General features: G+C 44.1%; 1 protein-coding gene across 1 annotated transcript in view; it reads right to left on the bottom strand.

The window, feature by feature from the left end:
* The window catches only part of LOC137383711 (serine-rich adhesin for platelets-like), a 65,985-nt gene that overhangs the window by 29,247 nt on the left and 8,798 nt on the right, over positions 1-27,940 (bottom strand). Inside the window, exon 2 of the mRNA XM_068056892.1 lies at positions 9,101-10,321. Within this exon, the coding sequence (XP_067912993.1) occupies positions 9,101-10,321 (1,221 nt within the window). The remainder of the gene's footprint in view (positions 1-9,100; positions 10,322-27,940) is intronic.

Here is a 27,940-nt window from a genome sequence, read left to right as displayed (position 1 = left end):
ACAGCAAAGGAAGACAAAGAAACTGATAAAGGGATAATAGAATGTAATCTAACAAAAAATATAAAAATGGACTGTAAAAGCTTCTATAGGTACGTAAAAAGGAAATGTTTGGCTATGACAAATGTGGGTCCATTACAGGCAGAGTCAGGAGAGTTTATAATGGAGAATAGAGAAATGGCAGAGAAGCTAAATGATTACTTTGTGTCTGTCTTCACCGAGGAAAATACAAAAAATCTCCCAGAATTAGACATCCAAGGGATTAGGGGGAAATGAGGAACTGAAGGAAATTAGTATTAGTAAGAAGGCTGTATTGGAGAAACTAATGGGGCTGAAGGTTGATAAGTCCCTAGGACCCGATATTCTACATCCTGCATTGGTGATCATCTTCTAAAATTCGCTAAGATTCTGGAACGGTTCCTGCAGATTAGAAGGTTGCAAATGTCATCCCACTATTTAAGAAGGGAGGGAGAGAGAAAACAGGGAATTACTGAACTGTTAGCCTTACATCAGTCATTGGGAAAATGTTAGAATCCATTCTAAAGGATGTGATAAATGGACACTTGGATAATAACGATTTGATTGGGCATAGTCAACATAGATTTATTAATGGGAAATCATGTTTGATAAACCTATTGGGAGTTTTTTGAGGATGTTACTAACAGAATTGACTAAGGGGAGTCGGTGGACGTGGTATACATGGATTTTCAAAAGGCCTTGATAAAGGAGGTTGGTTAGCAAAATTAAAGCACATGGGATAGGAGGTAATATACTGGCATGGATTAAGGATTGGTTAACAGGCAGAAAGCAGAGAGTAGGAATAAACAGCTCATTCTCACGTTGGCAAGCTGTGACTAGTGGGGTACCACAGGGATCAGTGCTTGGGCCCCAGCTGTTCACAATATATATCAATGATTTGGATGTGGGGGCCAAGTGTAGTATTTCCAAGTTCGTGGATGACAAAACTAAGTGGGAATGCGTGACGTGAGGAAGATGCAAAGCGGCTTCCAGGGGATTTGGACAGACTTAGTGAGTGGGCAAGGACGTGGCTGATGGCATATAATGTGGAAAAATGTGAGGTTATCCACTTTGGTAGGAGGAATAGATGTGCAGAGTATTTCTTAAATGGTAAGCGATTAGAAAGTGTCGATGTACAAAGGGACCTGGGTGTCCTGGTCAATAAATCACTGAAAGCCAACATGCAGGCGCAGCAAGCAATTAAGAAGGTTAATGGTATGTTAGCCTTTATCGCAAGAGGATTTGAGTACAGGAGTAGTAAAGTCTTGCTTCAATTGTATATGTGCAGTTTTGGTCCCCTTACCTTCGGAAGGATACTCATGCCTTAGAAGGAGTACAACGAAGGCTCACCAAACTTGTTCCTGGGATGGCGGGACTGTCCTGTGAAGAGAGATTAGGGAAACTGGGCCTGTACTCTGCCGGGTTTCGAAGAATGAGAGGTGATCTCATTGAAACCTACAAAATACTTAAAGGGATAGACAGGGTAGCTGCAGCTAAGATGTTTCCCCTGAGGACACAATTTCAAAATAAGGGGGATGCCACTTAGGACCGAGGTGAGGAGAAATTTCTTTACTCAGAGGGTTGTGAATCTTTGGAATTCTCTAGCCCAGAGAGCTCTGGAAGCTCAGTCATTATGTTTAAAGCAGTGATTGACAGATTTCTAAATGCCAGTGACATAAGGGGATATAGGGATTGTGTGGGGAAAAAGGCACTGAAGTGGATGATCAGCCATGATCATAGTGAATGGCGGAGCAGGTTTGATGGACTGAATGGCCTACTCCTGCTCCTAGATTTCTAATATACCCAGAGGCACAACGTGTCTTCAGAGCATACAGATCCAGGTAGATATGATCTTCTCCCTTAATCAGTTTCAAGAGAAATGCAGAGAGCAGCAAACATCACTATCTTGCTTTTGTGGATTTGACACTGCGAGCAGGACAGAGCTCTACGGTCCATCAATGGTAAAATGCACAGCACTGCTAATCAAGCAAAGAAGGCTGCACTGACTTGGACATGCAGAACAGGATGGATGATAGCTACATCCCACAAAGATACACTGTAGGGGAAGGTAGCCAGTGCCAAGAGACCAGCAGGCGCCCAAAACTCCAATTCAAGGATGCTGTTAAAAAAGACATGAAAGCCCTCAACATCAATCCGGCAAGTGGGAAACTCTACCTGACGATCGATGCAAATGGTGGAAACAGCAGTGGGCAGGAATTCGCCAAAATATGTGGTTTCAGAAGCTCCAAAGCAGACACCAGCCCTGAAAACAAGACGTCTGCAGAGATCATCCCACACCACTGACAAGGGACAACTTTCATGTGTGGCACTTGTGACGGACTTTGCCTTTCCAGAAATGGCTTGTTCAGCCATCAAAAGGTGTGCAACAGATGATTTCATCTGATACCAAAGTTCTGAGGCTGCATTCCCATAATCTCCCACAGCTGGCAGGATGCCAATCACAAATCATGATTTTTTGTTATACAAAGTTCCAAGCATTCTGAATCAGACCATCCCCGAGCTGTGAACTTAGTCTCAATCCCTTGATATTAGCCAATACCATAGTACAGTTACTCCAAAACTAACGGGAGTCAAGATAAAGTCTAAAGAAGCAGTCCAGTCAGATATACAAACTGGAACAGATGTACTGATCAGCAGTCAATATCATAGCAGTCAGGGTAGGCAATACCTTAGTACATGTGTTGACAGACACTATTCTGAGAAGGACAATAGCTGGAACAAACTTAACAGATCTTTGATAGTTGAAGATGGTAAGGTATAAACAGCATATCTAAAAGAGAGTAGCAAATATTCCTAAGGCTACAAGGCCACATGAAACAATTAAGAATAAAATAAATTGTGCCGAACAGCAGAAAAACAAACAGCGGGGGTTCGGAGAATCTATATCTGTGACCAGCAGTGTTCAAGTATATACCATCCTGAACTGTCAAGTCAATATAACAATTCCTAGAGAAAGAAAAGTATGTGTACCATGTCTCTGCCTTAACAAGTGGGCTTTGGAGGAACCTTCAAACTGATTCAAATAATTTTTTTTTCCTGGTGGGTGATGCCCTGCCAGGATTTACTAATCTGTTGGGTAATGACTTTAACCCAAGGGTTTTTCCTGCAACTGAAAAATGTAATTGCCTAGTTTGACAAAGATCCTTTCTCCTATTTACTAATGTCTCGTGCCTTTTAAATATTAACTGCAGGGGAAATGAATAATTCATAGAATCAGTTCAGGAAAATCACAGGCCAGGACCATAATCTGCATGGGGTAGCATTACAGTAATTTTTTAAGTTTAGTTTAGTTTAGAGCTACAGCACTGAAACAGGCCCTTCGGCCCACCGAGTCTGTGCCGACCATCAACCACCCATATATACTAATCCTACACTAATCCCATATTCCTACCACATCCCCACCTGTCACTATATTTCCCTACCACCTACCTATACTAGGGGCAATTTATAATGTAATGTTACTGGACTAGTAATCCAGAGGCTCAGATTAATGCATTGGAGACATGGGCTCAGATCCCACCACGGCAGCCATTTGATTTTAAATTTTATTAACAAATTATGGAATAAAAAGCTAGTCTCAGTATCAACGAGCATGAAAAAAATCCATCTGGTTCACTAATATCCTTTAGGGAAAGAAATCTGCCTTCCTTACCAGGTCTGTCCTCCATCTGACTCCAGGCCCTCAGCAATGTGATTGACTCTTAACTACCCTTTAAAATTGCCTAGCAAGCCAGTTATATGAAACAATTACAAAAAAATCAAATAAGGCTAACATCGGACGGAGCATCTGGCATCAACCTAGGAACCGGAAATGACAACGGCACGCCTTGCCTAGTCGACCCTGCAAAGTCCTCCTCACTAACATGTGCCACAATTGGGAGAGCTGTCCCAGACTTGTCAAGCAACAGCCTGACAGTCATACTCCCGGAATCATACCTTACAGGCAATATCCCAGACTTTTCCATCATCATCCCTGAGAATGTCCTTGTCCATTGGCAGAGGTGGCAGCACAGATGTACACAAATGGGAAGGGAGCAGCTCCGGGAGTTCTCAACATTGACTCTGGACCCCAGAACATCTCATGGCATCAGGTCAAACACAGGCAAGGAAACCTGCTGTTGATTACCATCTATTGCCCTCCTCAGCTGATGAATCAGTCAGTGCTCAGTCACATTGAACACTGCTTGGAAAAGCACTGAAGGTACCAAGGGCTCAGACTGTATTCAGGGTAGGTGACTTCAATGTCCATCACCAAGAGTGTCCTGGTAACACCACTACTGACCAAGCCCTGAAGGAATATCTGCCACAGGGCCTGCGTCAGGTGGTGAGAGCACCAACAAGAGGGGAAAAAACCTAGTGGACCTCACCCTCAACAATCTACTTGTCGCAAATGCATCTCCCATCTTCACACAGAGCTACCCTCCATTTCGTTGTGTGGCACTACCACTGTGCTAATTAGGTTAGATTCAGAACAGATCTCGCAACACAAAACTGGGCAACCATGAGGCACTGTGGGTCCATCAGCAGCAGCAGAATTGTATTCAACCACAATCTGTAACCTTGTGGAGCAGCTTATCCCTCACTCTACCATTACAAATCAAGCCAGGGAATCAACCCTGGTTCAATCAAGCATGCAGGAGAGCATGCCAGCAGCAGTACCAGGCATACCCAAAAATGGAGGTGTCAAACTGGTAAAGCCAAAACACAGGACTACATGCATGCTAAACAGTGGAAGCAGCATGAAATAGAGCAAAGAAATCCCACAAACAATGGATCAAAGCTCTGTAGTCCTGCCATATCCAATCGTGAATTAAACAGCCTACCAGAGGAGTAGGCTCCACAAGCATTTCCATTCTTAATGACGAAGGAGCCCAACATGTCAGTGCAAAAGACAAGGCTGAAGCATTTGCAACCATCTTCAGCCAGAAGTGCCAACTGTATGATTCATCTTGGCCTCCTCCTGAGGTCCCCAGCATCACAGATGCCAGTCTTCAGCCATTTTGATTCATCCCACATGATATCAAGAAATGGCTGAAGACACTGTAAAGAGCTAAGGCTACAGGCACTGAAAACATAGTGGCTGTAATACTGAAGACAAGTGCTCTAGAACTAGCTGCGCCCCTAGCCATTCTGTTCCAGTACAGCTACAACACTGGCATCTACCAGACAATGTACAAAATTGCCCAGGCATGCCCTGTCCAGAAAATGAAGGGCAAATCCAATTCAACCAATTAATGCTGCATCAGTCTACTCTCAAATCATCAGCAAAGTGATGGAAGGTGCCGTCAACAGTGCTATCAAGCGGCACTTACTCAGCAATAACCTGTTCATCAATGCTCAGTTTGGGTTCTGCCAGGACCATTTGGCCCCAGGCCTCATTACAGCTTTGGTCCAAACTTGAACAAAAGAGTTGAATTCAAGGTGAGGTGACAGTGACTGCCCTTAACATCAAAGCAGCATCTGACTGAGTGCAGCATCAAGCAGCCCCAGCCAAATTGAAGTCAATGGAAATCAGTGAAAAACTCATCCACTGGTTACAGTCATAAGTGGCTCAAAAAGGAAGATGGCTGTGTTTGTTGGAGGCCAGCCATCTCATCCCCAGAACACTGCTGCAGGAGTTCCTTAGGGTAGTGTCCCAGGCCCAACCATCTTCAGCTGCTTCATCAATGACCTACCCTCCATCATAAGGTCAGAGGGGATATTTGCTGATGATGGAAGTGTTCAGTACCATTTGCAAGTCCTCAGATACTGAAGCAGTCCATGAAGTAACAGAGAAGATTGTTGATGGGAATGCATTGGTTGTTGTTCATACAGATTTTAAGGAAGTGCTTGATGAGATACCACATAAAAAACCAGTTAACAAAATTGAAGCTCATGGAATAGTAGGGCCAGTGTCCAATTGGACAAAAAATTGGCTTAAGGACAGAAAGTGAGTCATAGTAAATAGTTGCATTTCAGACTGCAGGATGGTAGACAGCGGTGCTCCAAGGGTTAGTGCTAGGACTACTGCTTTTTTGCTATATATAAATGACTTGTATCTTGGAATACAGAGTAGACTCTCAAACTTTGCCGATGACACCAAACTTGGAGATGTGACAAACAGTAAGGATGATGTGAACTGCCTGTAGATAGGCTAGTATAATGGGCAGACAGGTGGCAGATGGAATTTAATACTGCTGTGAGGTGATGCAGTTTGGCAGAAGGAATAGGGAGAGTGTGCAGGAACCGAGGGACCTGGGGGTGCATGTGCATAGATCTTTAAAGGTGGCAGAACATATTGAGAGTGCACTTAGTAAAGCATGTGGGATCTTGGGATTCATAAATATAGAGGCATTGAGTACAAAAGCAGGGAAGTATGCCGAACATTTATAAAGCTCTGGATAGGCCCCAACTGGAGTATTGCATCCAGTTCTGGTCATCACACTTCAGGAAGGATGTGAGGGTCCTTGAGGGGGTGCAGAGGACATTTACCAGAATGAATCCAGAGATGGGGGATTTTAGTTGCAAGGTTAGGCTGGAAAAACTGGGGTTGTTCTCCTTAGAACAAAAGGAGATTGAGGGGAGATTTAATAGAAAGGACATTTTTCTCACAACACAACCACAAGGTGGTGCACTACTGGCACATGCGCAAATGTAACCTCGACTGAAAAGTCACTGTCTGCAATGTCTCAGGCCAGTAACAGAGAGATGGCACTGTTCAATTTGATGAACAAAAAGCAAATTAAACCCAAACCCCCTCACCTCCCAATGGCTGCGATTGCTGCCTCCACACTCCCACCAACAGCATCCCGCGATTGCTGCCTCAATTGCCGCTTTTCTCTTCCCCGCTCCCCGACACGATCACCACCTCAATCTTCGCGTTCAATTCCCCACTGCCTATGACCGCCGCTTCTCTGCCACTCTTTCCTGCTCCAACCTGCCATTCACTCCCACTACCCCACCTCACTGCATGTTTATGTCATTGCATGCGGACGTCATACAGCTGCAAACAGATTAACTAATAGCTCACCTGAGACCTTGCTATACACAAATTGATTGCTACATTTCTAAAGTATTTGCTTGGCTTTGATGCTCTGAGGAGGTTAGGGTGCTAAATACTATACTAGGCCCTAAACTCTGGAATTCTCTCCATAAAACTCTCCACCTCTCTCTCTCCTCCTTCAAAACGTTACTACGTGGTGATGTCGGTGCGCGCACGTGTGGATTCATGCTGGCAAGCTGGCAAGAGCTGGGGCGCACTGATGAGATCGGTGATTGCTCTGTATTTGTAATAGAAATATACAAGATTACATGCTTATAGAAGTTAGACAAGGAATAACAGTTTCCATTAACAAATGATACAAGGACTAGGGTACACAGATTGAAGGTTTTGGACAAGAGATGCAGGGGGAATATAAGGAAGAACTTTTTTTTTTACGTAGTGGGTGGTAATGACCTGGAACTCGCTGACCACAAGGGTGGTGGAAGCGGAGACAATGACTCAAAAGGAAGTTGGATGGCCACTTGATGGAAATAGACTTGCAGGGCTACTGGGAAATCGAGTGGGGGAGTGGGACTGATTGGATAGCTCCGTGGAGAGCCGGCATGGACTAGACGGGCCGAAATGCCTCCTGTGCCGTAAATGACTACGAAAAGAGAATCTATCCATCTCCCCTTGATGCTCAATGGCATTACTATTATTGAATTTTTCACCACCAACATCCTGGGGGGTCACCATTGACCAGAAACTGAACCAGCCACATAAATACTGTGGCTACAAGAGCAGGTCAAGGCTGGGAACTCTGTTGCAAGTAACTCACCTCCTGACTCCCCAAAGCCTGTCCACCATCTGCAAGGCACAAATCAGGAGTGTGATGGAACACTCTCCACTTGTCTGGATGAGTGCAGCACCAACACTCAAGAAGCTCGACACCATCCAGGACAAAGCAGCCCGCTTGATTGGCACCCCATCCACCACCTTCAACATTCACTCCCCCCACCACCGATGCACAGTAGCATCAGTGTGTACCATCTACAAGATGTCAAGGCTCCTTCAACAGCACCTTCCAAACCTTTGGCCACTGCCACCTGGAAGGCCAAGGGCAGCAGATGTATGGGATCACCACCTGCAAGTTCCCCTCCAAGTCATACACCATCCTGACTTGGAACTAAACCGCCATTCCTTCACTCTCGCTGGGTCAAATACCTGGAATTACCCCCCAACACTGTAGGCGTACATACACATGATCTGTAGTTCAGGAAGGTGGCTCACCATTACCTTCTCAACAGCAATTAGGTTTAGGCAACAAATGCTTTGCCAGCAATGCTCACATCCTATAAACAAATGATAAAAAAATTAACTAAAGGGTTTCATATTACGATGTGTGTAGTAGTCATTTTACACAGGAGGCTGCCAATTACTACTGCAAATACTGGATAAAACTTTAGTTACCAGCAGGAAGCCTCACCTTCTGAGGATTGGAAATTGAAGTATTTACTGCCTGTTATTTTAAATGATCAGAAAATGCTGTCATGTACCTGTGAACTTCCATATAATGTCTCAGGGGTGAGGCCCCCGATCAGAAGTGCAATTCAGAAAATTACATTTTCATGGGTAATTGCTTAAAATCATTACTCCTTTCTGGCTCACATCCACCAACCTGTTTCACCTCAGATACATTCATGTTCTAATCAATAACTGGAGAAAGTTACAAGAGAGGGAGGTTGAGGCAGGGACACAGGACTTCATGTTTTTTTAAAAAAAAGAGCTGGATGCTGTAATGGAAAACGGTATTCTGGAAAGGCGAGATCCAACAGTCTGAAAGCATTTCACTCAGACCTACCTTGTGATCTCTAGCTTCCAACTGGGTCAAAAGAGCCTGTGAATCAGAAGTGGCAATGACCAAAAGGCTCTGCACTCATCATGGAGTTTCTGCTCAAACCATCATAAGCAACTTAAACACGAGAATTGCTTTTGGGATATCAAATGTTACAGAAACTTGAAGATACTTCTAGTCAATCTCTTCCCTCTTGACCCAATCAGCTGACTGGCTACATACAGTAAAATTTCTGTGGTAAAGTTTACCTGCTCAAATTCTGGCCAAAGTTGCTTTGGTGATCCTGTTTCCCACAAAGTACCATCCTGCCACTTGTGAGGATCCTCACAATGTGACAAGTTATGGACAACAGGAACATTTTTCACTTGTTTCCTTCCACATTGCTTCTCCAATCTCCATTTTACAGGCTCTCCACTGTTCTCTGTATTCATGTGATAGCCAGCATTTTCCACATTAAGTAAGTCTTCTGCAGTGTGAGGCTCTCCGCTGTAAAAGGCTGCTGGCTTTTGAGTGCACAAACTAGCTGGCGACTCCTTCTCCGAGTCAAATGCACAGGAGTTGATTTCAGACTTTCTGCCATTGGAAATATGATTATTTCTGTCAGCTTCAGTAAAACAGTTTGGGAGGTCACCTACTACAACCACTTCACTGCTGGTATCTAGCTTCGCTACTGACAGCTCACTGGCCAGAATAGGCCACAGTGCTTTATCAGTTTTTGCTACTTTATTTGCCAAACCTGTTCTCATGCTCGCAACAAGAGCAGAATTCTTAGAATCTCTACTGTCTGCACTTTTAGAATTGGGTTCACTCATGCAGGAGTCATTCAAAAAGGAAAGGAGACTGCTCTCACTGCTTGAACTTTCATCGTATGACGTAAACCTGCTCTCTCTGCTATTGGCAGATGATGAACTAACATCAGTACTGGAAGCATCATCTCTCTCCATATAATGGCTGAGAGACAAAGGAACTGATGACCATTTATTGAATCTTGGAGATGATGGTAAACAGCTATCCATGCTTGAGCTTTCTGAGTCACTGTCTCTGTGTCTGATCTGAAGCTTACCATGTAATAAACCAAAGTCTTCAAAACACAAGCTTCCATCCCCATCTGTGTCTCTGCCAGTCCAAGAACCAATCTGGTTTTCATTTTCGTGATCTTTTTGTCTATCCGTGCATAAACTTAGATTTAGCTCTGTGTCAATTTCACTACCTTTGTCTCCATTGACTGACTGAACTGACATTGTCAATTCAGTGACCAGCTGCGGTGTAGAATCATTTTCCTTCACACTGCAGGACTCCAATTTATCATCGTCTATCTGCTCAGTTCTCTGAAATCTGACCAGGGTTGTACCCAACTGGTCACTCATAGGCCGTTTACCATAATCCTGCAGATACTGGGGATTGCTGCATGACTGCAACAATGCTGAACAGGTCCTGTCTCTTTCTCTGGTGTCCATGTTGTATTTTTGCTGTAAAAATGAGTTAGATTTTTTAAGAAAGCATTAATTTCAATATTTCTACTAAACTAAAGTTAAAAAAGCTATACTTTCTTTTCTAAAGACAGTTAGATTACCAACATTGCAAGGTTTTCATTCCTTGAATTGAACCTTTTCCCCATACCTCTAGATATGAAGATAACCTTACAAACATACATAATGCATTTGGGAGGTGCCACAAGGTAAGGGAATACACAATAAATGGGAGGGCACGAAGTAGTGTGGAGGAACAAAGGGCCCCCTACCCTTCTTAAAAGGTAGCAGGATAGATTAAGGTAACTAAGAAAGCATAAGGCATGCTTTCCTTTGTTAGCCGAGGCATTGACTATAAGAGCAGGGAGGTTATACTAGAACAGTATACAACACTAGTTAGACCACAATAATATAAAAGCAAAATACTGTGGATATTGGAAATCTGAAATCAAAACAAACAATGCTGGAAATACTCAGCAGGTCTGGCAGCATCGGTGGAGAGAGAAGCAGGGTTAACGTTTCAGATCAGTGACTCTTCATCAGAATTCCAGTTCTGAAGGAGGGTCACTGACCTGAAACGTTAACTCTGCTTCTCTCCCACAGATGCTGCCAGACCTGCTGAGTATTTCCAGCATTTCTTGTTTTTATTATTATACTAGTTACAGCACAGCTTGAGTGCTGTGTACAGTTCTAGTCACCACAATACAGGAAGGGTGTGACTGCACTGGAGACAGCGGGAGGAGATTTACAACGATGTTGCCAGGACTGGAAAATTTTAACTATGTGGAAAGATTAGATAGGCTGGGCTTGTTTTCCTTGGAACAGAAGAGGCTGAGGGGTGACAGTTGAGCTGTACAAAATTACAAGATGGAGTAAATAGGGATGACCTACTTGCCTTAGCCGAGGGATCAAAAACCAGAGGCATATATTTAAACTAACTTGTAGAACGATTAGAGGGGAGATGAGGAAACATTTTTCACCCAGAAGGCAGTAGGGATCTGGAACTCACTGTCTGAAAGGGTGGTAGAGGCAGAAACACTCGCCACATTTAAAAAGTCCTTGCATGTCTACTTGAAGAGCTGTAACTTGCAGGACTATGGACCTAGTATAAACAGGTAGAATTAGGCTGGATAGCTCTTTGTTGACCAGCACGGACATATTGGGCCAAATGGCCTCCCTTCTGTGTTGTAAATTTTCTATGATTTCTATGATCAATGTTTTTCCTTTGTTTCAGCAGCTTTACACTAGAATAATCACTTATTGGCTGTACAGTTTTGGAAGGTGCTGAAATGGACTGCTTAAAAACAATACAAGCACAGAAAAGTCTGAAAGACAAATATTCACGGAAGGTAACTGGATATAACAAAGAGATGTTGTTGGGATTCCAGTAAGTTGCCAAACACAGCACAACTTAAAGTGTGTCAACTTTTTCCCTTATACACTTTGGACAGATACTGGAGGCAAAACTTTCCTTTTAGGTAATACTTGGGTTGGCTGGAAGTGCATACTGGAAGGTTCTGTGCCTTTAGTCTGAGACTTTCCATCCATTAAAAATGAAATGAAGAATTGGAAAATCAGGGCAGTGGAATGTGGAATTTCCCAGTATAAGTGCCTAGTCTGCATCAAGAGTGAACACAATAACTTTGTTTGTAAACAGTTTTTCTGCAATTTAAACATTTCCTCTTCTCATCAATAAACACCATATATACTGGCACAGGAATCGGCCATTCAGCCCCTGAAGCTGGTGTCGCCATTCAATTAGATCATGGCAGATATGTGTCTCAGTTCTATTTACTGATCTTTGCTCCAGATCCAACAAAAAATCTGTTGACTGCAGTCTTGAAAATTTCAATTGGCCCAGCATGCTCAGTCTTTTAGGAACAGAGTTCCAGATTTCCATTATCCTTTGCATGAAAAAATGCTTCCTGACCTCACTCCTGAATAGCATGGTTCTTCAAACTAAATGCAGTACTCCAAATGAGGTCTGACCAAGACGCTATAGAACTGAACCATCACTTCTTAATCCAACCCCCTTGAGATAAAAGGCCAATATTCCATCATCCTTTTTGATTACTACTTTGTACCTGTGCACCAGATTTTAATGTGTATGTACACACCCAAAAACCTTTGTTCTACCACCAGATTTAGTCTCTCACCATTAAGAAACACTCCTATTTGTCTTTCACAGATTAAAAGTGGGTGAACTCACATTTCCCCACATTCAACTCCATCTGCCCTAGTTTTGGCCATGGACCTAAGGTGTTTATGTCCCCCATAACTTCCTGCTCCCATCTACACATCTTCCTGAAACTCCTAACTTAATGCCATTTGCAAGCTCCCCATTTCTTCATCTAAGTTATTAATATATCTGACAAAACTATGTAGCTTCTTAAACAGCCGTGACCTGTAAAGTTTCAATTTATCCCTATTTTGCCTCCTGGGCAACAAGCAGACTTTAAATGGATTCTGCCAAAACAGAGTATAGAAATGGGAGGATAGTGCAGTTGAATGTGTGGCTGGAAAGATGGTGCAGGAGGGGGGGCTTTAGATCCCTGGGATACTGGGACCAGTTCTGGAGAAGGTGGGACCTGTACAGGCCAGATTGGTTGCACATGAACAGAGCTAGGACAAATTTTCTTGCAGGGAGATTTGCTATTGGGGAGAGTTTAAACTAACTTGGCAGGGGTGTGGGAACCAGGAGATAATACAAGAGAGGAACACCAAGGTGCACAGAGAACTGGGAGAGACACTAGAGCAGGAAATAGTAAAGTATTAGGTGGGGACAAAGCAAGAGTGTTAGACAGCAGTAAGGAAGGGAATAGTTCCGTATTAGTTGGGAGTGGACCAAAAAGGACTAAGAGGAATGCAAAGACAAAATTACAATGCATGTACATAAATGCACGAAGGGTGGTGAATGAGGTTGGTAAGCTACAAGCACAAATAGCAGTATGGGAATATAATGTAGGGCAATAACGGAAATGTGGCTTAAAAATGGTGAGGACTGGGCGCTTAATCTACAAGGATATGGAGTGTTCAGAAAAGATAGGGAAGGAAAAAAGGGAGGTGGGGTGGCAGAATTGATCAGGGAAAACATTGCAGTGTTGTAAAGGGAGGATGTCCTTGAAGGGGCAAGGACAGAATCCATTTGGTTAGAGTTGAGGAGCAAAAAGGGTATGATCACATTACCAGGGGTATTCTATAGGCCACCAAATAGTGAGAGAGAGATATAGAGGAACAAATCTACAGGAAAATCACAGGTGTGCAAGAACTATAGTGGTGACATTGGGGAATTTTGGGTAAGGGAGGGGAGGAATTTCTGAAATGTGTTCAGGAAAACTTCCTTGATCAGTATGTTCTCAGCCCAACTAGAAAGGAGGGTTTGCTGGATCTGGTAGCAGGAAATGAGTGGGACCAACTGTTAGTTGGGGTGCACTTGGGTAAGAGTGATCATTGTATCATAAGGTTTCGACTAGTAATGCAGAAAGGCAAGGAACAAAATAAGGCAGCATGTCTAGATTGGAGCATGACTAATTTCAACTCAATGAGAAGGGATCTAGCCAGGGCAAAAATGGAACCAAAGACTGACAGGAGAGCTGTATCGGAACAATGGGTTATCCTTAAGGACGAAATGAGTCAGGTACAGGCTAGGGACATTCCAAAGGCGAAAAGTGGGGGAACCAAAAACAGGGCTCCTTGGATGATGAGGGAGCTAGAGATTACAATGAAACAAAAAAAAAGGATGTATGGTGGATGTCAGATGAACTCATCAAGTGAGAACCAGGCCAAAAATACAATAAGTTGAGAGGGGAGGTGAACAGGAAATTAAGACCGAGAAGAGTGAACATGAGAATAGAATGGCAGTCAACATAAAAGGGAACCCAAAGATCTTCCACCAGCATGTAAATAGTAAGCAAGTAGTAAGAGGTGGAATGGAGCCTATTAGGGACAAAACGCATAATATATGCTTAAAAGGCATACTGCAAGGCTAATACACTTAATGAGTAATTTGGATCTGTGTTCACTAAGGAAATGGAATCTGAAAATATCAGTAGAAGCAGAGAGGCGCAATAGATAGAACAAAAATTGAAGCCGGGGGGGGGGGGGGGGGGGGGGTGGTGGGGGAAGAGTACTAAAAAGGCTGGCTATGCTTAGGGTAGATAAGTCACCTGGTCCAGCTGGCTTGCATCCCAGGTTGCTAAAGGAAGTGAGGGTGGAGATAGCAGAAGGGCTTGCCATAATCTTCCAATCTTCCCTAGAAACAGGAGAGGTGCGAGAGGATTGGAGTGGCAAATGTGACATCCTTATTCAAGAAAGGGTGTAAGGAGAGTCCTAGCAACTACAAGCTAGTTAGGTTAACATCAGCAGAGGATAAGGTTTTAGAAACAATAATCAAGGAAAATATCAGACACTTTTAGAGAGGTTCGAGTTAATTCAAGATAGCCAGCATGGATTTATAAAAAGCAGATCATGCTTGACTAATCTGACTGACTTTTTTGATGAAGTAACAGAGAAGGTTGATGAAGGGAATATGGTAGATGTTTATATGGATTAAGAAACGTTTGATAAGGTACCACATAAAAGGCTGGTGAACAAAATTAATGCTCATGAAATAGGAGGATCAGTGTCCAACTGGATAAAGAATTGGCTTACTCACAGAAAACTGCGAGTCGTAGTAATTGTTTGCTTTTCCGACTGGAGGGCAGTAGACAGTGGTGTTCCCCAGGGGTCAGTGCTGGGACCACGGTTTTTTCTGCTATATATAAATGACTTGGATCTTGAAATACAGAGTAAAATCTCAATTTGCGGTGACACCAAACTCGGCAGTGCGGCAAACTTGCAATGGCTTTTCTTCCTGCTCCCACACCCTCTCGTGTCCCCCAAGGATTTATCCTTGGCCCCCTCCTTTTTCCTCATCTACACGCTGCCCATGGGTGACATCAGAAAGCACAGTATTAGTTTACACAATAAGCTGACGATACCCAGCTCTATCTCACCACCACCTTATTCAATTCCTCCACTGTTGCTAAATGATCAGACTGCTTATCCAACATCCAATACTGGATGAGCAGAAACTTCCTCCAATTGGGAAGGCTAAAGCCATAGTCTTTGGTCCCCGTTCTGAACCCTGTTCCCGAACTACCAATCCATCCCTCTCCCTGGCAACAGTCTGAGATTAAACTAGTCTGTTCGCAACCTTGGTGCCATATTTGACCCCGAGATGAGCTTCCGACCTCATACTCATGCTATTACTAAGACCGCCTATTTCCACTTCTAACATTGCCTGATTTTCTCTCTCCCCAGCCCCCCCACCACCTCCACTTCTCAGCGCATCTGCTGCTAAAAGCCCTGATCCATGCCTTTGTTACCTCTATTTCAATGCATTCATGGCTGATGTCCCACATTCTACCCACCATAAGCTTAAACTTGTATCAAGTCCTGTTCCCCCATCACCCCATGCTTGCTGACCTACATTGCCTCCTGGTCAAGTAATGTCTTGGTTTTAAAATTTTCAGCCTGGTTTTCAAATGCCTCCATGGCCTCGCCCCTCCCCATCTCATCTCCTCCAGTCCCACAACCCATCTCACCATCTCTCCTCAAAGTGTTGGGTATTAGAAGGGGAAGATTTGCAGTTGAGAAACTCAAATCAAACATCACACCTGGTTCTGACGGAGTCACCTAATATATCGTAACCTGAATATCACAGGATTTTGAACATGGAAGGAAAGACACTGTTCAAAGTGGAGAGAAACTGTACCATTTCACTATTTCATTCCACCTGCTGTCACACCAGTTAGTTCACACTGGGGAAAGACCTTTTAAAATGTCCAGACTGTGGAAAGTGCTATTAAAGTTCTAGGGAACTGATGTCCTAGCAATGTCTTCACGTTGATGAGGCACCGTTCAGGCTCTCACTGCAGAACTGGGTCCAGACGATTGGACAACCCCACTGTACACCAGTGCATTCTCACTGGGAAGAGGCTGTTTACCTGCTCTGAATGTGGGAAGGGATTCACACAGTCATCCAACCTGCTGAAAACAGCAGCGAGTTCACAAGTAACTCGTGGTTGAATTCCCTTATCATCCAGGACTGAACTACGTTCATTGGGGGTCTGTTTCTGCAGATGTAAGGAAAAACATTTGCAGGGCTACAGGGAAAAGGCAGAGAAGTGGAACTAGCTGAATTGCTCTTGGAGAGCCAGCAGACACGATGGGCCAAATGACCTCCTTCTGTGTTGTAACCATTCTATGAACCCTCCGAGATATCGGTGCTCCTCTAATTCTAGCCTCTTGTGCGCCCGATTTTAATCATGCTGTCATTGATGGCCACGCCTTCAGTTGCCTAGGCCCCAAGCTCTAGAATTCCCTCTCTGCACCTCTCTACCCCTCTACCTCACTTTCCTCCTTTAAGACACTCCTTAAAACCTACTTCTTTGCCAGACTTTTGGGTCATCTGCTGTAATATTCCTTATGCGGCTCAGTGTCAAATTTTGTTTTATAATGCTGTGAAGCGCCTTGGGATGTTTTATCACATTAAAGGTGCTTGATAAATGGAATTTGCTGTTGTGATGGACAATTAAACAAGTGGTGGTTCCATGAACATCCCAGGGACTTAGGATAAAATAATTGGCGAAGGATTAAAGGGGAGTTCAGGAGAATTTTTTCCACCCAGTTGTGGTGGGGGCCTGGAACTTGCTTTCTGAAAAGGATGGTAGAGGCAGAAACCATCATCTCATTTAAAACAAATACTTGCATATGCACTTCAATTGTCATGACCTATAAAGGTTACAGACCAAGAGCTGGAAAGTGGGATTAGGCTGAATATCTTTCATCCAAAAAGCCTCCTGCTGTGTTGTAAATCTTCTATGTTACTATCCTCAACGATGACAGAGACAGCACATTAGTGCAAAAGGTAACATTATAGCGTTTATCATCTTCAGCCAGAAGTATGGAGTGAACAATTTATGCTTGCCTCCTCCCAAGGTCCCCAACACAGATGCCAGTTTTCAGTCAATTCAATTCATTCCATGTAATATTAAGAACTAAGCACACCAGACACACCAAAGGCTATGGGCTTCATCAACATCCCGTCTGTAGCGTTGAAGGCTTATGCTCCTGACCTACACGTGCTTCTAGCCAAGTTATTCCAGTACAACTACAACACCTACATCTACCCAATGAAGTGAAAAATTGGCCAGTCATGTCCACAAAAAAAGTAGGACAAATCCAATCTGGCCAATTACCACCTCAACAGTCTACTCTCAATCATCAGCAAAAGGGTTGGAAGGCATCATTGACAGTGCTATCATATTGCTCACCAATAACCTGCACAATGATGCTCAGTTTGGGTTCTGCCAAGAGCATTTGGCTCCAGACCTCATTACATCCTTGGTCCAAACATGGGCAAAAAGAGTTAAGACCCAGAGAGGAGGTGAGAGTGACTGCCCTTGATATCAATGTAGCAGTTGACCAAGTGTAGCATCAAGGAGCCCTGAGAAAATTGAAGTCAATGTGAATCGGGGTGGAAACTCTCCAATGGCTGCAATCATATGTAGCACAAAGGAATATGGCTGTGGCTGTTGGAGGGCAATCATCTCAACCCCAGGACATCACTGCAGGAATTCCCAAGGTCCCAGGCCAAACCACCTTCAGCTACTTCAAAGATCTTCCCCGCACCCCCCAAATCATAAGGTCAGAGGTTCTTATGACAAGTTATAAGAAGTTGTTGTTGTGATCGCATAGCATTCAGTTCCATTCATAACTCCTCAGATAATGAAGCAGTCCATGTCTGCATGCAGCAAGACCTGTCAACATTCAGGCTGAGCCGAAGTGGCAAGCAGCATTCACACCAAACAAGTGCCAGGCAATGACCAACCCCCAGCGAGAGTGTCTAACCACCTCCCCTTGACAGCCAATGGCATAACCATTACTGAATTCCCCCACCATCAACATTCTGGGGATCACCATTGACCAGAAACTCAACTGAAACAGCCACATAATACCATAATTACAAGAGTAGGTGGGTGTAACTACTTCTCCCTCTTAGGCAGTCCCTCGGGATCGAGGATGACTTGCTTCCATTCTGGTTCGATGGCTGATAAGTCCAATGCTTGATTTGCAGACTCTGCCATGAGGGGCAGGTGGTACCTGAAGGCTCAAGTAGGCGAATAGTTTGGAGGTTTGTGTGCTACCTCCAGCGCCTTGACTTCACCTCCGCATGTTCCTGACGAAGTGCCTTGAGATGTACAATGCTTTCCTGAATGAGCTTTTTCCATCTAGGACGGTCATGAGCCAGGGACTCCGAATTGATGGGGATGTTTGATCTCTTCAGGGATGCTTTGAGGACATCTCTGAATTGTTTCTGCTGTCCTGCTGGGAGTGTCTTGCCACGATAAGTTCTGGGTAGAACAGCTGCTTTGGGAATCTGTTGTCAGGCATGCGAACATGTCCCACCCAGCGGAGCTGGTTTTGGATGATTAGTACCCTGATGTTGGGCAGATTGGCTTGGGAGAGGACGCTGTTGTTGGACCGCCTTTCTTGCCACCGGATTTGGAGGATCCTGCAGAAGCACCTCTGGTGGTACTTCTCCACTACTTTTAGGTGAACATTGTAGGTGTCCAAGTCTCTGAAGCATATAGGAATGCAGGGATCACTGCTGCCCAGTAAACCATGATCTTAGTCTCGTGTTTGAGATCCTGATCCTCAAATGCTCTCTTCCTCAGTGAGCCTAAGGCCAAGCTGGTACACTGGACCTCATCATCTATGTCTGCCTTCGCCAAGAGAAGGCTCCCAAGATATGGAAAATGGTCCATATTTTCCAGGATCTTGCCAATGATCTTGACTAACTTGGGGTGGGGCGGGGGGGGGAGAAACGGAATGCTGTGGGAGCTGGTTGGAAAAGGACCTTCATTTTCCAAGTGTCTAGTGAAAGGCCCATTTTCTCATATGCATCGGAGAAGGGGTCAACATGATCTGGAGCTCAGTTTCAGAGTGAACGCACAAGTGCCATCTACATACTGAAGCTCAATGACTGAGATTGGAGTGATTTTGGTTTTGGATTGAAGGCAGCGTAGGTTGAACAGTTTCCCACTGATCTGTAGATCATCTCCATGCCCGCGCGTAGTTTGCTGCGATGGCACAGCCTTGCTTGACCTCAGTCTAGACTGAGATCAGATCTGTAGTGGTTCCTTTAGTGAGGATCACAGCTCGCATGTGTGAAGTAGGATGGAGGATGGTGGCAAACTTGAGGGCAGCCAAATTTGAGCAGGATGCTCCATAAGCCTTCACAGCAGACAAGGCTAAAGACTTTAGTGAGGTCAAAAAAGGCCACGTACAGCAGTTGGCATTGTTCCCTGCGTTTCTCTTACATTTGCCACGCAGTGAAGATCACGTCTGTGGTGCCTCTTGATGGGCCAAAGCTGCACTGCGACTCCGGAAGGAGCTCTTCAGCCACTAGGAGGCAGCGATTGAGGAGGATCCTTGCAATGATCTTCCCTGTGCCAACAACTGCTGGACCGACCATTGCCTCATCTGATCTACCATCTCTGTTAGCCTAGCCCTCCAAGCACCAGAAGCAGCAAAAGCAACACAGCGTGAAAATGAACACTGAAAGCCTCAAAGGGGGCGGCGGGGGGGGTAGAGGGCGGCCCGACCGGCGTATTATCTTGAGCCGCTGTGCGATAGATCGCGGCATGCGGCCCACACATGTGGGCAGCCATTTTTCTCGCCAGAATAGAATTCAGCCCAGTGAGTGTGGGTCAGAAAAATCAGGACAATATAAATGTTGTAGCCTTAACTCTGCTACTGTGCTGGGAACAAACTTCAAAGTTACCCAAATACTGGACAAAAAGATTAGCAAGTGTGGCTCACAGACTGCGGGCATGGAGTAACAGAGACCTGATGGAACTCCATTCAGTACCAGGAAATATTACCCAGCTGCTGAAGTAGACAATAGGGGAACAAGGAGACTGTAGGCAACTAGCTTTGTTGAAGAAAGGATGAAAAATAATAAAAGTAAAGACAAGAATCCACCAGGACTGCATTTTGTCTTTGGTGGATATGGAGCTGGTTGCTCAAAGAAGTGAGGACTCAAAGATAAAAATTATGGCCATACTACAAGCAGCACAGAAAGTTGAAAGTAGAGACTGATGGTGAGCAAGTGGAAGTGGTGGATGATTATAGATTGCTTCGAAGTCTTAAAGCCAAGGCAAGAAAAAGTTGAGACATAATCACAATCTATATCAATGATTTGGATGTAGGGACCAAATGTAATATTGCCAAGTTTGCTGATAACACGAAACCTAGGTGGGAATTGTGGGGAGCAGGTTCCAGGTCATTACCACTCACAGCATAAAAAATGTGCTTCCTCATATTCCCGCTGCATCTTTTTCCCCAAACTTTCAATCTGGGTCCCCTAGTCCTTGTACCATTAGTTAATGGTAATAGTTTTTCCTTATCTAACTTATCCAAGTCGGTCATAATCATGTGACACTTCTATTAAATCTATCCTCAATCTCCTTTATTCTAAGGACAACCCCAGATTTTCCAACCTTGTAACTAAAATCCTCCATCCCTGGAATCATTCTGGTAAATCTCCTCTGCACCCTCTCAAGGACCCACACATCCTTCCGAAAGTGTGATGACCAGAACTGGACGTAATACTCCAGTTAGGGCCTAACCAGAGTTTTATAAAGGTTCAGTATAACTTCCCTTTTCTCAGAATATTCCCTACTAATAAGCAATTTCCTATCTGACCTGGCATAGCCGCTATGTCAAGGTGCTTGCTGTTGGAGGAATCAATTTCAACATCCTTGCAGACAGGTCCACCATTCCAGAGAATGAATTAGTTTGCCTTGAGCCCTTACGGTAATTTTAGAGTTGGCGTAGCATTTTGAAAGTTAACAAATGCAACACAGCACAAACAAGAAGGATCTATGACATTCAGTGCAGATTCAACTGGTGGTCAAGACTGCGCTGAATGAAGACAATTGGTGTTAGGCCAATAATCATGGTGGCGTCTATATGGTTCAAAGAAGCATTCCAAAACAACAAAGAAAATACATTTCAAGAAAACTTCCCTCCATTGGTCATGACCACAGGAAGAAACTCTATCATTTGGTCATCAGTTTGGCTTGACGGCAGAACTGGTTGACTTGCAATACGCCCATCTCTGAAATGGAGCATGTTACGACCCAGTGAGAAAGGGGTCTAAGGCTCCCTCTCAGCCTTCACCTGGTCATACCATAACAGGGTTTAATTTTAAGCACACCATTTTTTATCTCCACTTTGGTGAATCCTTGTTCACTGATTTCCAATTATACGGCAAAGAAACTAGCAGATTTTCTTAGGTTTAAAGAAGGTTGAAATTTATTAAAATTTAAACTTTAATTCGGTTAACGCCTACGGGTGCACAATGCGCCCACGCTAGCTTGCATATGTGAGACACATGTAGATAGAGACAAAAAAAAATAAGTGGAAAAGCTTGAGGCAATTTTTGAAGAGGGTTTTTGTTACGGTTCTTTGAGCTCACTGTAGAGTCCTTGATTGTAGGTAGATCTTGCTCTGTGTTGGGGCCCAGTATTCTTCTTAATCCTTGTTCATTGTAGAAGACCTCTCTCTCTTGGGGTCCATGCGTCTTCAGTGGATTTGGAGTTCCGTGAGAAAGAGAAGAGGAGCCAGACAGGAGAGGTCTTCTTCAGTCCAGGAGCATACTGCAGTCTGACTTCAAACTGTTTGTACAATTCAGGAAAAAAAACAGGTTGTCAAACAGGCTAGTCACATTACCAGCTGGTCTGACCACGTCGGTTTGTGGATTCAGCCATCCCCGCAATCATCCTGAAATTTGAGCTCCATCACCTTCAATGTCTGGTGCTCAAAGCCCATTGAGAGTTATGGATAAGGGAAGTAACCCCTTTGTCTTCACAAGCACTGTCCGTTAATATGCAAATGTCTTTCCATCCAAGGGCCTGGTGATTTTTTTTAAACAAGTCCTTTCTTCACTTCAACAGTTTTCAAATCAATGTTCATATGACAAAATTATTGTGCCTCACTCTGGGCAGGTGGGGGGTGGTCTACATGACAAGTGACTAATATCCACTATGAACTCCAACAGTAACATTTGCCCCTTCACTAGCTCATGGGATTCCAGCCTTTTGTGGTGAGCTGCTGTACTGGACACAACCTTCAGTGAATTAGATGTTGAATCATGTTGACGAAAGAGTACTTGACTCATTCTGTTTGCTGTCTCCATCAACAGCCTAATGGATAGATCAAGTGACATTCTTTGCTGATGACACCCTAAATGAAAGAAAGGCAAATCACTGCAGGGACTAACAGATTTGGGCTATAAGTAGAATTTTTTTTTAAAAACTCATTCGTGGGATGCGGGCATCACTGGCTAAACCAGCATTTATTGCCCAATCCCAATTGCCTTAAGAAGGTGGTGGTGAGCTACCTTCTTCAAGCACTGTAGTGCTTGGAGTGTAGGTACATCTACAGTGCTGTTAGGAAGGGAGTTCCAGGATTTTGACCCAGCGACAATGAAGGAACAGAAATATAGTTCCAAGTCAGGATCTTGTGTGACTTGGAGGGGAACTTGCAAATGGTGGTGTTCCCACGCATCTGCTGCCCTTGTCCTTCTAGGTGATCAAGGTCGCAGGTTTGGAAGGTGCTGTCGAAGGAGCCTTGGTGAGTTGCTGTAGTGCTTCTTGTAGATGGTGCACACGGCTACCACTGTGCGTCAGGGGTGAAGGGAGTGAATGTTGAAGCTGGTAGATGGGGGTGTCAATCAAGCGGGCTGCTTTGTCCTGGATGGCGTCAAGCTTCTTGAGTGCAGTCGAAGCTGCACCCATCCAGGCAAGTGGAGAGTATACCATCACACGCTTGACTTACAGACATATGAATTAGGAGGAGTAGGCCACTCGGTCCCCCGGGCCTGCTCTGCCAGTCAATAAGGTCATGACTGATCTGTTTGTAACCTCAACTCCACATTCCCACCTACCCCAGATAACCTTGCTTATCAAGAATCTCTCTATCTCTACCTTAAAAATATTCAGAGACTCTGTTTCCTCTGCCTTTTGAGGGATAGAGTTCCAAAGACTCACGACCTTCTGAGAGAAAAAGTTTCTCATCTCGGTCTTAAATGGGCAACTGTTTTTTTAAAAAAAAAGTCACCCCTAGTTCTAGATTCTCCTGCAAGGGGGAACATCTTTCCACATCCACCCTGTCAGGACCTTATATGTTTCAAATCAACTCGCCCTTACTCTTTGAAATTCCAGCAGATACAAGCCTAACCTAAAACAACCTTTCCTCATAAGACTACCTGCCCATTCCAGGCATTAGTCCAGCAAACTTTCTCTGAACTGCTTCCAACACATTTACATTCTTTCATAAAGAAGGAGACCAATACTGTACAAAGTACTCCAGATGTGGTCTTGCCAATGCCCTGTATAACTGAAGCATAACCTCCCTACTTCTGTATTCAATTCCTCTCACAATAAACAATAACATTCTATTAGCTTTCCTAATTACTTGCTGAACCTGCATACTAACCTTCTGCAATTTCCAATCAATTGGAATCTTCCCCGAATCTAGGGAATTTTGGAAAAATTGAAACCAACGCAGCAACTATCTCACTAGCCACTTCTTTTAAGACCCTAGGATGAAGTCCATCAGGACCCAAGGACTTGTCAGCCCGCAGCTCCAACAATCTGTTCAGTACCACTTGCCTGGTGATTGTAATTTTCTTGAGTTCCTCCCTCCCTTCCATTTCCTGATTTACAGCTATTTCTGGGATGTTACTTGTATCCTTTTATAGTGAAGACCGATGCAAAATACCTGTTCAATTCATCTGCCATCTCCTTATTTTCCTTTATTAATTCCCCAGACTCACTTTCTATAGGACCAATGCTCACTTTGTTAACTCTCTTTTTTAAAAATCACAGAATTGTTAGTGCAGAAAGAGGCTATTCAGCCCATCGTGTCCGCACTGGCTCTCTGAAAGAGCAATTCCCTCAGTTCCATTCTCCTTTTCATACAACAGTCTAATTCCCTTCTGAATGCTTCAATTGAACCTGCCTCCACCATGTTCTCAGGCAGCGCATTCCAGACCTTAACCACTCGCTGTGTGAAAAAGTTTTTCCTTATGTCACTTTTCATTCTCTTACCAAATACTTTAAATCTGTGCCCTCTCTTTCTCAATCCTTTCATGAGTGGGAACAGTTTCTCTCGATCTACTTTGTCCAGACCCCTCATGATTTTGAATACCTCTAACAAATCACCTCTCAGCCTTCTCTTCTCCAAGGAAAACAGTTCTAACTTCTCCAATCTATCTTCATAACTGAAATTCCTCATCCCTGGAACCATTCTCATGAATCTTTTCTGTACTCTCTCCAATGTCCTCACGACGTTCCTCAAGTGTGGCACCCAGAATTGGACGCAATACTCCAGCTGAGGCCGAACAAGTGTCTTATACAAGTTCAACATAAGTTTACTGCTCTTGTACTCCATGCCTCTTGTTAAGACCAGGTGCGAAGGGGTCTAGGGGTTCCCTCTCAACCTTTGCCTGGTTTAACTGTAACAGGGTTCAATTTGAAAACAGTGTTTTTAAGCTCCCCCTTTAGTGAATCCTTGTTCACTGCTCCAATTATAAGGCAAGAAATCAAACTGGTTTCCTTAGATTTAAAGAAAGGTAGAAGTTTGAGTTTATTAATCTTATACTCTAATCCGGTTAACAACTACAAATATGCGACACGACCATGTTAGCATGCACAAGCGATAAACACACGCAGATAGAGATAGAAAAAGTAGAAGGAATAAAGGGGAAAGGTCCGAGGCAAAATCTGGTAGTTACAGTCCTTTAAGTTCAATGTGGAGTCTTTGGTTGCCGGTAAGTCTTGCAATTCGTTGGGGCCCAGTTCACGCTTCAACTTGTTCCGATGTAAGAGTCTTTTATCTCGAGGTCCTGTGGCTAGTTCAAAAAACTGGGACCAGCCAGTCAGTCATGTGACCAGCTGGTTTAACCAGTCCTGGTTCTGTGGATTGTATCATCTTAGCAAGGCCTGGAATGTGCTTCCTTACACCTTCACTGTCTGATCAAAATCCATTTGGGTTAATTGGAGTAGGGAATAGCCTTTTGTCTCCACAAGCAGCATCTCTTAGTATGCAAAAGTCCTTCCAGCCCAGTGTCTGGTGATCTTCAAACAAGTCATTTCTTCACTCCAGCAACAGTTTAAATTCAATGTTCAAATGACAAAATTAATATGCTTCATTCTTGGCAAGTGGGGGTCTGCATGACACCCTAATAAAGTATACAGTATCCTGGGCTTTAACTGCTCTCTCAACCTGTCCTGCCACTTTCAATGACTTATGCACATATACCCCCAGGTCCCGCTGCTCCTGCACCCCCTTTAGAACTGTACCCTTTATTTTATATTGTCTTTCCATGTTCTTCCTCGCAAAATGAATCACTTCACATTCCTCTGCATTGAACTTCACCTGCCACCTTTCTGCCCATTCCACCAACTTTTCCACGTCCTTTTGAAGTTCTACACTATCCTCCTCACAGTTCACAAAACTTGAAGCAGAAACACCTGTCTGTTCCCTTAACTAATGAATCCCCTATCACTCCTGCTCTTCCACTCTTCTTCCTCCCCCCTGTGCAGCTGAGCCACCTGTGGTGCCACAAACTCGACTCTGACTGCACTCCTCTGAGGAACCATCACCTTCACCGTATCCAAAATGGAAAACTGATTAGCGAGTGAGATCATATCAGGGGACTCCTGCACTACCTGTGATCTGTGATATGCTTTTTCTTTAAGTTTGATACTATCTTTAACCTTTTTAGTTAACCATGGATGGTTGGGTCCCCCGCCTTGGAATTTTCTTTCTCCTTGTGCCTTGTAGATGGTGGACAGGCATTGGCAAGCCAGGTGGTGAATTACTCGCCACAGAATTCCCAGCCTCTGACCTGCTGTTGTTGCCACAGTATTTATATGGCTGGTCCAGTTCAGTTTCCGGTCAATGGTGACCCCCAGAATGTTGATAGGAGATTCAGCAATGGTAATGCCATTGAACATTAATGGGAGGTGGTCACTGCCTGGCACTTGAGTGGCACAAATGTTACTTGCCACTCATCAGCCCAAGCCTGGATGTTGTCCAGGACTTGCTGCATCTGGATACGTGCTGCTCCAGTATCTGAGTCGTTGCCAATGGTACTGAACATTGTGCAATTATTAGTGAACATTCCCATTTCTGACCTTATCATGGAGGAGCTGAAGATGATTGGGCCTAGAACACTACCCTGAGGAACTCCTGCAGTATACAGGATAAGAGGATCTGGTTCTCCCAATTGTCTGCTGTAACTGCAGTGGCAGTTATATGCTGTTGTATATAAATTTGTAGGGATAGAAAATATCTATCATTGGCGGAAACACCAGAGAAATGATAGTTTTAGGCAATCTACTGATGAAATGACAGCAGGAATTTGGAAACCTTATGTCAACGCTACCTCTGAATGTTGCTATTCACCCATCTGTACAATTATAAATTATTTGGTTAAATGTATGAGCAATGTATAGAAGTTGGGGAATCTTTAATAAAGTTTGATCCTACTGTTATAAAAACCCCACATGCCAAATGGGAAATATTAGTTTCACCGATTGGAACGTTGCCTAAGACTTTTATTGCAAATTCTTAGTTTAGTTTAGAGATACAGCACTGAAACAGGCCCTTCGGCCCACCGAGTCTGTGCCGACCATCAACCACCCATTTATACTAATCCTACACTAATCCCATATTCCTACCACATCCCCACCTGTCCCTATATTTCCCTACCACCTACCTATACTAGGAGCAATTTATAATGGCCAATTTACCTACCAACCTGCAAGTTTTTTGGCTTGTGGGAGGAAACTGGAGCACCCAGAGAGAACCCACGCAGACACAGGGAGAACTTGCAAACTCCACACAGGCAGTACCCAGAATTGAACCCGGGTCACTGGACTTCTTTTAAAAAGAGTAACCTGGCAGCCAAGATAGCCACAGAAATTTGCATATGAAACAGCAACAGAGAAGACCAGAGACAACATGATTGAGGCAACCTAGCTAGAACAATGGGGTGCTCTCTGATTAAATTACCTGAGATGGCTTTCTTATCAGTCATCAATAGCCATCGACACCCATTGACTTTAAAAGAACCAACCCCCTCCAAGAGTGACTGAACAGCTTAAGGTGTGGCACCCTGAATCTCCATAAGGGCCTCATTAACCCAACAAAGAGGTTTGCGATTGTCATGTAACTACTGTGCAGCTTTGGAGAGGCTAAGCTTTGTCAGTCAGAAAGTAGATGGTAACTGTAAGCCATCAAGGGAGCATCCCCCCTCCCTCTCTAGTACAGATCCAGAGAAGGCCTGACTGCAGCTGGTGAAGCCAGCTACAGACCACCACAACCAACAACTCGGATACAAGGGTCAAAATCTCCTCTGCTGCCTTCCGGAGCCGGAGAAGCAAACCTGAACCATGCACGTGGCCCAGTGAGGACTTCAAGACTACAATTTAAACTAAGGACTCTGGGACTGCTGAACTGTATTTAAATTCCTTTTATTTCAGACTCTAGTCCAACCAC

Source organism: Heterodontus francisci, chromosome 24 (genome assembly GCF_036365525.1).
Source record: "Heterodontus francisci isolate sHetFra1 chromosome 24, sHetFra1.hap1, whole genome shotgun sequence".
Classification (NCBI taxonomy): Eukaryota; Metazoa; Chordata; class Chondrichthyes; order Heterodontiformes; family Heterodontidae; genus Heterodontus; species Heterodontus francisci.
Note: the sequence above shows the minus strand (reverse complement) of the source record. Positions and strands in the feature narration are given on the sequence as shown.